Genomic DNA, 11,543 nt, shown 5'->3' on the forward strand with positions numbered 1-11,543 from the left:
CACGCCGGGAAGGGTAGCACCGCCCCCCCGTCTCCCATGACAGTGCGCATGCGCGCAGGGCGGCCGCGTTGCACTCTGGGGCGCGTAGTTCGGCGTGGCGGGCGTGGCGTGGCCGGCGGCGCGGCGCGGACTACGAGTCCCGTCGTGCGCCGCGGCTCGGCGCGGTGCGGGAGGCGGCCGGGCCGGGCCGGGGAACGAACGGGCCGGGCAGGATGTCGCGCCAGGCCGGCCGCGGCACCGAGAGCAAGAAAATGGTAACGGCGGGGCCGCGGCGCCTGAGGAGCCGGGCGGGCCCCTGCGTCGGCCGCGGGGCGGCCCGCCGGCCGCGATGGCAGGGCGCGGGCCCGGGGCGGGGGGGTGCCGGAGGAGGCGGAGGCCCGGCCCGGCCCGGCCGTCGGGTCCAGGCCCAGGCCCGCGGCGGGGGCCCGGCTCGGCCCGCCTCGGTTCGGGGGTCCGGCTCGGCGGGACCTGCCCCTCCGCCGGCACCGCCCGCCCCGGAGGCCCGTCAGGGGTGCGGAGCCCGCCGTAGCCCTTCAGCGGGCTCGGCCTAAAGCGTCCGGTACCCGCGGCGGCGCCCGAGGGGAGCTCCCGTCCGTCACCGGCAGCGCAGGGCAGGGAGAACCCGCTGCTGAGGAGCCGGAGAGCCGGCTGCTGCCATGTGTCGGGATCGGAGACCGGGCGGGAGCGGGACACCGGTGCTGGCGGGAGCCCGACAGCGGGAACGCCAAGGCCTGTCTCGCCTCGCTCTCTTTTCTCCTCTCTAACCCCATTCCGTACCGGCAGTCCAGCCGAACCGAGAAACGAGAGGCGGAGAACGAAACCGCAGAGCTGAGGTCTGATTCTGGGTCAAACCAGATCGGATTAATTCAATTTTGATGCAATGCCAGTATTCGAAAGCAAGTAATAAAACCAAAAAAATCTGGCTTTTCTCCCTCTTTGGCCATGTGGACGGGCTGGTTCAGGCAGCTGCCTGCTCCGGCCCCCTCCGTGCCACGAGGGGTTCTCTTCTAGGGATTCAACTCCTTAAATACAGTGATTTTTATTTAAGGAATTGGCGTTGCTTCATTAGGGTTCTGACATTTTTGTAGCCACGGAACGGTTATATAGCGTTGAGACCGTACGCTAGTCTGCAATATGAAAAAATAGAACTAGTGGAAAAAGTGTTAGGCACTTTAATTCCATTAGATGGACCGAAAATGAAGAGTTCGTTCACAAATATAAATTCAGAAGTTTGCCTTGTTATAAGAGTTTAAAGCTACCCGAACAGCAGTGTTGCAGGCGATAACTATGACCAGCACTGGGTTTGCATGCTTTGGGGCTGATAACAGTAGGTGACGGCTTCGTGGCTTTACACAGTAAATGACAACACCTTGGACTGGTAACAGCTGGGTTTCCTCCATCCATTCACCCCTTACTCTCTCCAGCTGCCAAGCCCTGTCTTTACTAAAATTACTGAAATCCTTAAAAATAGCATAACCTTTTTTGCATGTTTGTTAAATTCTCTGCCAAATGTCTGACTCTGCCAGTTGAGCTAAAGGAGAGTTCCGCCTTGTCGTTCGCTCTTGAGTGATGTGAACTTGTGCAACCTCTCTCCTTCCGAGATGAAAGCAGAATTGTAAATTAAAAAACCCCAAAGATTGTGTCAATTCTTCAGATCTAAAATTGGGCAAAAGTACCAAGGAGCCTGACTGGTTCTTTTCACGTGCTTAAAGCCTTTTGGTAGTTAATTGCTGTTGACCTGCTGAATTACAATGACAAGGTGGAATTCCCTGTGTCTTCTAACAAACCCAATTTCTATTTGTTGAATGTTGCAGTTTGGGAGTGATTCCTCCTTCTGTTTGTCTTGGCTTTGTGTAAACTTGTTCAGAATGAAGTGCGATCAGTGTTGTCACTTAACTCTGATGTTGTCTCTTTTCCCTTCCTTTCTGCCTGCCTGCTGCTTTCATTCTGTAGTATTGGTATTTGCCATTCATTTCACCTTCTGCATCTATGCATCTCATGGTAGGTGATAGGCTTTTAATCTGAGATTAGACTCTAATGTTTCTGAATGCTAAAACTGAAAGCAGAAATAAATAATGATGGTTTATTTGTTCCTGAAAACACTTCCTTCTGGTTCTGTGAAAAGCTAAAGCCTATTGTAGCTTTTTGTTTTGCAGCCTTTAATGACCGTGATAATCACTGGTCTGGCTTAGTGGCTCCCAAGAAAATGCACTTTGATGTAGTTGCTTCAGGTCAAGGATCGGTGATGGTGGTGGCTGGGAGAGGAGGCCTCTTCCCTTGGTGTTTTCTGCAAATCTGGCAACTGTGCAAAGAACACCCAAGTAACTTTGATCCTAGCCAGGCACAGAAAGCGGATGTGTGCAACACAGATCTGCTGAGCTGACCTGAAATCATCTTTGCTGTTCCTCTTCTGGGTGTGAGGAGCTGATTTTAATGTATGAAGCAAATTATGTGCCTAGATAACTTTCTAGGGACCAGATGAGTCTTGTTTTTTCTTGGTAGCAGAATGTAATAAATCCGTGAATGGAGGAGTGGTTTTTGCCCTGTTGAAAGGACTAGAAATGGAGCCTAATAAGTGTTGCCCATTTGCAGCATGTTTATGAAACACAGATAACAGCAGTTTGAGCCAATTTTCACCTCTAGGTCAGTGGTTGAAATAAATTCAGGTCCCTGGCAACTGCACATTTAGCCATCCAGAAGGTGGTCGGTTGCACACCAAATGACCTGGAGGTGTCATTCCAGTTATCTGGGGATGTGCTCGTTAAAGCAGATGCTAATTGGCAGCTGACGAGAGTTGCTAAGAATGGCTGCAGAGCGTGAGCAGCCTCCTGGCTTGCCTCTTCAGGTCAGATTCAGGACACGTTAATGGGAAGTGCTGTGTGTGTGGAGAGAGGGAGAGAAAGAAAGTGCTCCGTCCTTCCTAGTCAAAGAGGATTTCTCTTTCCAAGGAGACTGAAGTTGCCTTGCCAAAATATGAACTGGGATCTCTCCTTGTTAAGCAGCAAATTCCTTTGAGACAGCAGGTTTCTGTTCCCCCTCTCCGGGCCAACGGAAGCAGCGCTGGACACAGATGCAGCAGTGCTCAGTCAGTTTTCTCTCTGGCTTGCGCTAAATCCCTTTTGCCTCTGTCTAGAACTCAGAGCTCTTCACGCTGACGTACGGCGCTCTGGTCACCCAGCTGTGCAAGGACTATGAGAATGACGAGGATGTCAACAAGCAGCTTGACAAAATGTAAGTGGATCTGCCGCAGTGGAGCCTTGTAGGAACTCAGGTTCACAGTAGGCACAGCTTTGTGTGCTGCTCTATGAATAAAATAAAAGCCTGGCAGACTGAATTTTATCTAATACCGATATTTCTCAGATTTTTTTTCCTCCATTATCTTTTATAAACGTTGACTGTCTTTCTAAATTTATGCTCTTCCCACTCTGTAGCTGTTTCTCTTTGGTACATTCACAGGGGTTACAACATAGGTGTTCGGCTAATAGAAGACTTTCTGGCCCGGTCCAATGTCGGAAGATGCCACGATTTCCGTGAAACTGCAGATGTTATCGCAAAGGTAATCGTCAGAGCACAGCTTTGTCAGGTTTTGCATGTGAGGACAGAGTGTTTGCTACTCAGAGGACTGTTCTGAGAGTTTGACTGAGATTCTGGGCGGAAAAGAGAGAATTAGATCCCCGACTACTGCTGACTGGTGGGAGTTGGGAGAAAGGTGTGGTTTTTTCAAAACCCTTTAGTAATTTTGCAAAGATCAAAGCTGTGCTGCTGCTTCATGGGACATGTTCTTGTTCGTACTCTGTTTGACATAACAGATCGCATTTAAAATGTACCTGGGTATCACTCCGAGCATCACCAACTGGAGTCCTGGAGGCGATGAGTTCTCCCTGATCTTGGAAAATAACCCCTTGGTGGACTTTGTTGAGCTCCCGGACAACCACTCATCTCTCATCTATTCCAACTTGTTGTGTGGAGTGCTGCGAGGTGCCCTGGAAATGGTGAGCCAACGTCTCTCTTCCAGTGAGATAGATACATGAATAACCAAGGTATCAGCAGATACTTTAATGTCTAGTCTGTGTTCGTGACTTCTGTGTTTGCTTTGGACTTGAAATTCATTCCCAGGAGAAAAGCAGAGCTACAGGAGCGCTTGGCTGCTGTTGTGTCTGGCAGCTGTGAGTCCCAGAGGTGCTGACCAAGCCCCTTCATCTTATGACCCAAGTACAAGCACTATTATCTCCTTGAATTTTTATGAAGCTTCAAAATCCTCACTTCGTAACTGCTGTGAGCCCTAGTTGGGAATTGGCTGGAACAAGAGAACAGCTGTGTCTCAAATTTAGGAGTCTATATTTAGGCTTGATTATCTTGCTTAGCTGAAATTTTTGAGGAACATAGATGGACCAGTGGGACGTGTAGCCCTGAGCGATAGGGTTAATCAGGCTCTGGTTTCTGCAGGGAGTCCCAGTTATGCTGTAGGAGGTACATTTGCCGAGGTAAGGCGCCCGCTGTCCACCATGTAGGCCACAATGTACGAGGAGTATGTGATCTTGAAAAATAATGAGTGCTCCCGTAGAGCTCTGCGTTGCATGTCGTGCCCTCAGAGTCCTTAAGCTGGTGCTTCACGATAGGACTGTTCCTAGAGAAGATGGTATTATGAGGGAGATAACAGCTCTTCTTTTTCCTCTTCCATCACCTAGGTTCAGATGGCTGTAGATGTAAAATTTGTCCAGGACACGTTGAAGGGTGACAGCGTCACAGAAATAAGAATGAAGTTCATCAGGCGGATTGAAGACAATCTTCCAGCGGGTGAAGAGTGAATCGCAACCCAGTCTCCCTTTGGGACTGGAGGGGACCACCTGGTTTTGGCCATTAGCTATCGTCACAGATCTGTAGGGATATAGTGCTTTCATCACAGATCTGTAGGGATCTAGTGCCCCTGTACGTTCAGACTGACTTACTGACTGTTTAAGATGTTATTATATTCTTCTACTGTTACTTCCATCTTCCGTAGAAGACAATTGTCTGGTTGCTGTTTATTTCACAGGTTCATTCTGAAGCTTTTTCATAAGGTGATGTCTTTTTCGTATTCCCCTGGGGACTCTTTCTATGCTCAGTTTCTAATTGTGATGTTTGGTTGTGCGAGAACTACTGCTCAAACTCCAGAAGAGCTCCAGTTTGTTCAAATCTGATTGAATGTTTTATTACCAGAATTGGAGACCAAGCTATGAGAGCCCACTGATTTACTGTTAAATGCTGTCCTTAAAAGGAGAGGTTTAAAATTCATTTGGAGATAAGCACATAGTATTTCTGTAGACCAAACTGGCTTCCTGCATTTGATTCTGAAATTAGTAGTAAAATGCAAGCTTGATACGAAGGGGTGATTTGGGAGAGCCGTTTGAGTTTTGGCACCAGGTCGGGGAGGCTCCTGTTCTCAGAGAGCCGTGGCATCGTGCAGCACCGGCAGATTCAGGAGGCCCGTGTGGCCTGGGCCTTTCAGCAGTTTCTCTTCCCCAGCAGTCTCATGACTCCCCGCTTGGAAGGGGAGGACCATTAAATTCCAGTGGAGCAGCAGTAAATACTTTAAATGGGGAAACGAAGAGTGGCTAAAATGCCATCGGTCTTCTACAGTGTGCACATCCCGGGGGCCGCATGGCAAGTCCACGGAACAAAAAACAAAACTCAGACTAATGACTGGGAGGTATTAAATGCATTTCAGCAAGTAGAGTCTGGTCTCCTGTTACGGTGTATAAACACTGTAGAGCGTGGAGGTGGTGCTGGGGTATATTCTCACAGATGTTTAGACTACAACAGAATTTCCCGTGTTACTTAAATTGGCAAGCTTCGGCAGTCTGTAGCACCTGCTGTTCTGTAAAATAAATACACAAAGTAGTCTTACATCTCAAAAAGCAAGGTATTGGAAAATCAACTTCCTCTGCGTCCTGTTCAGTGAGAAAATGCAGTCAGATGTTCAGTTCTCAGATCACTTTACATAGCATGAAGGCACAGATCCACAGAGATAATTAGAAGCTTGATAATAATAAGTCGATAGCTCTTACTCACTTCCACAGGAGCTGGCGGCTCAAATACCTTTGTAGGTTTATGCCTGAGTGTAAGGTGAGAGAGAAAAAGCTGCCGCTTGTGCTGCCATTCATTTAGGTTCTCCAGACAAACGTTGGGCCATCTGGACACTGGATGACTCGCCCCGTCCCTTTTTTTGCCCAAATGAGTACCTTTGGTGAGAGGGTTTGGATGCCCCATGTGATGCTTGTCCTGTGAAGGGGCAGCGTCACTGTAAAAGCAGTTGGAGAATGACATTGAGGAAAAGCAGTGGCTGGTGGGTTTTGGAGGCAGAGGTGCCACACGGTCATGTTGCAGAGATGAAAAAGATCCGTTGTTTCTCATCATTGACCATTATAAGTCATTTTAAGGCTGCATTTTGAAAGCAATCGCATTAAAAGAATCCTGGTGTCAGCTCCTTGGTTTCCTCTTGCCTTTTTTTTTGGTGACACGGGTGCTGGTGTGCAGCAGCAGCTGAGCGGGGCTGGCAGGGTGACGGCAGCACCGCACCAAGAATGTCTGGCTGCCAGTGCGTGTGAAAGCTGCTGCCTGAAGGAAACCTGCCCAATATTCAGCGCACGGAGGGATTGTGGCTGGGGGTGGGACTCGGGGGCTGATGGGCAGCGCTGGGAAACCAGACAGTCAATGTTTGCTTGTTTGAGGACTGGCATTTTCTGCCCCGTGAATACTCGTGCATGTACGTTAGCAGCGACTCGCTACCGCCAGCCCAAGGCAGTCCGCTGCAGAGAGAGCTGAGGCATGCTATTTGTGGTCATTCTTAGTCACAAAAAAATCACCTCGGGGGGCATCTGTGCCCCCCTGTGCCAGCTCAGCTCGGCGCGGCGGCTGCTCCGTGGCTGCCGTCGGGCACGCGGTGCTGCAGGCGGGAGCGTGCAGGTGAAGAACAGCAACTGCTGGCTCTCCAGGAGCAGGAATTTGTGCCTCCCTTGCTTGTATCAACAGTGTAAACGCTCCCCAGGAGCTGGCAGCATGGGGGAGACACCCTGCAGCATGCCGGTGGGCATCCCCCCTGCGCCGGGGGGGGACCCTGCAGCTTCGCTCAGCCCCGAGCACCCCCAGGGCTGCACCCCGGCCCGCTGCCAGCCCCGAGGACAGGGAAGCAGCAGCTTTTGCAATAAAGCGGATTTTTCTCTTTGGCTGGAGCTGCCAAGCGTCACGTGTCGCCTGCCCGGCCGGCAGCGAGAGCCAAGCCTCGCCAGCCAGAATGGCCCCAAACGGCCCCGACACGCACCCGGCTCCTGAGACAGTCTCTGGGCAGCAGCTGCCCCCGGGGACTCTGTCCTAGAGGGTCCAGGTGGAGGCAGGCCCTGTGTCCTTGCTGACGTCGCAGCTAAAAGGGGGTTATTTTGCAACGGCGAGCTTGCACCGGGTCCCTTTCCCTCCTTCGGCGAGCAAGGGAACACGCTCGCCCCCGCAGGGACTGGGTCCCGGGCTCCCACTGCCGGCCCCCTGGGAATTACGGAGTTGTGCAGTAATTTGCTGGGGCGACTGGGTCAAAACCAGCCCAGACCCTCTGGAAGAACAAAAAGCAAAAATTGCATTAAGTAAATTAAAACTGTCTACTACCGACTAGCTCATTGTAGACAAGGGAGAATATGCAAAAAGCTCTGTTTGAAACCTACTAAATACTACCATGTGCTGTTTATAGGAAACAAATGGCGAAAGGCATGCTGCATCAATAAAACCCTGAACATGGTTGGAGTTGGACTAAAGCCTTTCCACGGCTCTAGGTTATTGAATACCCTTCACTTTCATGTAGTGCCAGGCATGACCCCTGGACACATACCGCGAAGGGGAAAGTTGACTTGTGGGAATAATAGACATTCCTGGTGAACGATTTAACCTGGCAGGAAAAGAGGCGACTTTCAGCCTTTCATATCTCTGCGTGATATTAGAGATGACAATAGCAACAAGTTGAGGCGGGGGACGTGGGACATGGGGCGGGAGTGCTGCCGGAGAGCGATGCTCCAGGACCCCAGTGGACGGCAGTGCGTGGGGTGAGCCCCCCCCCCACTGTGCCTGGCCCCTGCCTGCCCACGCTGGGCACTCGGCCAGCCTGCCCACCCCGGGCACCCCACGATGGCAGCAGACAGACTCTGCATTGCCAAGACCCCAGGTCCCAGCCACAGCGCCGCATCCCAACCCCATCCCGGGCCCGGGCTCCCAGAGCAACAGGTTGCGGGAGCTTTAGTTGCAGCGGCACCCACGGAAGGAGCTTTTCCATCCCTTGCCCTCCTCCAGCACCGTTTCCCCCCGTGGGCAAGCGGGACTTTGGCTGGTGTCCTGAGGGGGCACACAGGCGGGAGCTGAAGTCCCGTGTGTGACTTATCAGGGTCTAGCTTGAGAGTTTAAACCAGCTCACCTCCCCAGTGTGGGGACAACCTGGCTGTTGCTCCCAGCTTGCCCAGGGTTTGTTGCCTGCTTTGCTGCAGGCAGGCGGCGAGGGCTGTTTGCTGCCGCCCTGCTCTGACCGCACGGTACGGGGCAGCGGAGCTGGCGGCAAGCCCAGCCACGGTCCACACCGCCTCGTGCCGGCAGCACCCTCATAGAGTCATAGAATCATGTAGGTTGGAAAAGACCTTCAAGATCATCGAGTCCAACCATCATCCATGCCCACTAAACCATGCCCTGGAGTACCCTGTCTACCCACTTTTTGAATACCTCCAGGGATGGTGACTCAACCACTTCCCTGGGCAGTCTATTCCAATGTCTGACAACCCTCTCAGTAAAGAAATTTCTCCTCAGGCCAGCCTGGAGCCGGGAGGTCCCTTCTCCCCTCGCTGGTGGGAAGCAGAGCTCCCAGCCCCACTCCCGCCACCTAAACCAGGGGTGGGCGGCAGCCCCGGGCACCGTCCCTTTGCAGACCCCACAGCCCGGCACCCGCTGATGGGACAGGGATGGTGCCGGGAGAAGAGCCTGGATGGGACGGGGGAATCTCTCCAGGAGGGAAGCGTTTCCAGACTGGTGTCCTCATTGCTGGGGCAGCTCCCACAGCTTTCAGCCAGATGTGCTTGGCCAGGGTGCCGGGTGCTCGCTGGGGCCGCGTGAAGGATGTTTCACCCACGAGGGCTTGCGCGCTGGGGACGGCAGCTCCTTGACAGGGCTGGCACGGTGCCGGTGGCCCTGAGCAGCCGAGGTGTGGGCAGTGACGGTGGGGATGTGCTGGCACCATCCGCTCACAGCTCAACAAACGGTCGCCTTGAGCCCCACACACCTGGGATGCTCAGCCCCAGCCCCGCGTCCCCAAGCACCCGTGCACTGAAAAACTGTTGGCTGCTGGCAGCACCCGGGCTGGGTGAGAGGATGCACGGGCAGGTGGGTTCCAGCTGGACACGGACCCGTTCCCACCCCAGGACTCCCAGCTCTGGCCAACCTGGCCGAGCACCTCCCCGCGCTTGGCACCACATGGGTACCAAATGAATGTGTTCTCTGCCCGATAACAGTCTGGCGAGTTTGGGTACGTGGATGCTTTTATAAACCTTTGCAGGCCCCTGGGCTGGCTGCGAAGCATGTTCAGCTGACCCGGGAAGCCTGAGCAGCTTGCAAAATCCTTCCCCAAGGCACAGCCATGCTGCAAAACCACTGCCCTGGCCCAAATACGGTTTCCAAAGCTGGGAATGCCCACTGGCAGCAGCGTCGGGTCAGGGCAGCCCTTTGGCGATGCTCCTTGGCACCCACCCTCCTGCAGCATCCCTTGCCAGGGCCGAGGAAGAGGAGGAGGTATCTGCAGTTCCCCTCCTCAGGCCAGGGGACGTGAGAGCTGCCCCAGCAGCACTGCTTGGAGCTCTGCCACATTTTGGTGGCATTTGGTATTTTGGGTGAAGGGAAGGAGGCTCCATTGTTCCTCTTTTATTGTTTTGTGTTTCCTAAGCGGGACAGGCACCCTCCTCCCACACTCTGCCCAGCTGCAGAGCTGATCCAGCCCTTTGAAAGTCAACACTGCAGCGAATGCGTCTGTTAAAGTGCTGGGCAAATGGAAACGCAGTGAGAAATGTCCCCGCTCCCAGGCATAGACTGGCACCAGCAACACGTGCAGGGATGAGGGGGATCCAGGGCAGGGACCCTGCATGGAATGCAATTTGTCTCACTGTTCCCCCTTCTCCCAGCTGGGTCCATGCTCCCAAGTCTCCACGCGGTGCTTTGTCTCCGTATGTGGCCATTTAGTCAGCAGCAGCTTGTGCCAAGCTGTGATGGGAAGGGACAGCCCCGGGCGACAGCACGACAGTCGCAGGAGAACAGATTGACATCAGCCGAGCCGTGCCACCATTCCTGCCCTCACGCCGTGACCCGGCGAGGACTCCGGTGCTCTCCCGGCCCTGGGACGGTCCAGCCACCCCCACCACGCCTCCCATCAGGCAGCCGGCCAAAGACCGTCCTTTCTGCCTTTCTCCCTGCGGTTTCGCTGCTCGCCGTTTCTTGTTCCGCTCCACACAACTAAACCCCAATAATTAAAACCACAGCCGCTATTGTCCTGCTGGCAGCAGCACCATTCCCCTCTGGAAGCCGTCCTCCGCTGCCTGGCAGCGCAGGATGCGGCACGGGCACGCGGTGCCCTGCGGGGCTGGGCTCCATCCGAAAAAGGTGCAGGCGTGCCCGCAGGATGGGGTACGGCCCATGCAGCTGTTTTGCACAACAAATGCTGAAGCCATAAGCTCGTTGCCATCCCAGAAACAAAGACCCTGCAGAGAGCAGGAGAGCACCAGTCCAGCCTTTCTAACTTTCTACCAAAGGTACAAAATTTCCAAGGGTCGATTACCAAATGCAGCCAGAACTCTGAGAGTCCAGCTCGAGTGGATTTGCCCAGAGGCAGCTCGGGAAGCTGCTGGTGTTGAGCAGCCTTGGCCCACGACAAGACCTTCAGCTGCAGGCCAGGAACAGACAGGCATTTTGATGAGAAATGATTGTGTTCTTTTAAAATAGTTTTAATTGTGGCTTCCAAGGAATGGAGCTGCTGAAATGGTCTGTGTTTCCCTGAGCTGCAGCAAGCCGGGTTTTTGAAGGGCATCTAACCCATCCCAGGGCAGGAGCTGCTCTCAGCCCATCCCTGCTGCGCTTGGGCTGACCTGGGCTTAGGAACCCAGTGATGGAGCTTTCCTCCTCGCCCCAGGCAGCCCAACCCCTGCTCAGCTGCCCCAGAGAGCTGCTGCTTTCTAGTTTAAATCTTTCCTCCAGCAGTTCGAACCTGCAGCATCCTGTCCTGCAGCAGCGCCCAGGGAAGGTGGCTCAGTTGACGGTTCCTGCTTTCCCCATTGTCATTAGTCCGTCTGTTCATCCAGCAACCAGATGGATGAACCATCTGAACTCCTTGGCCGTGGCAGAGGAGTTGTGAGCCTGGGCCCTGCCAGCATGTGTCAGGGTGCCAGCCAGCCCTGGGAGCCACCTCCCAGTCCTGCACATCTGGGCAGCAGCTGGGGGCAGGCACATGCAGTGGCACAGATCTCAGGGAATGCACTTGGGGTGTCCCCTTGGCTGCT

At 53.7% G+C, this 11,543-nt stretch overlaps 1 protein-coding gene across 2 annotated transcripts; it reads left to right on the forward strand.

Moving 5' to 3' along the window:
- Positions 1–120: 120 nt before the first annotated feature.
- Positions 121–6,462, forward strand: TRAPPC3 (trafficking protein particle complex subunit 3). Of its 2 annotated transcripts, XM_052811466.1 has the most exons (6): positions 138–254; positions 1,954–2,001; positions 3,134–3,231; positions 3,457–3,556; positions 3,810–3,992; positions 4,689–6,462. In XM_052811466.1, exons 1-6 carry the CDS (start codon positions 213–215, stop codon positions 4,806–4,808), a joined length of 591 nt encoding a protein of 196 aa, XP_052667426.1. In that variant the 5' UTR covers positions 138–212; the 3' UTR covers positions 4,809–6,462. The 2 variants fall into 2 exon arrangements, with proteins under 2 accessions (XP_052667427.1, XP_052667426.1); XM_052811467.1 differs by lacking the exon at positions 1,954–2,001 and having other exon boundaries at positions 121–254.
- Positions 6,463–11,543: the final 5,081 nt, after the last annotated feature.

The sequence above is a fragment of the Harpia harpyja genome, chromosome 16 (genome assembly GCF_026419915.1).
Source record: "Harpia harpyja isolate bHarHar1 chromosome 16, bHarHar1 primary haplotype, whole genome shotgun sequence".
Taxonomy (NCBI): Eukaryota; Metazoa; Chordata; class Aves; order Accipitriformes; family Accipitridae; genus Harpia; species Harpia harpyja.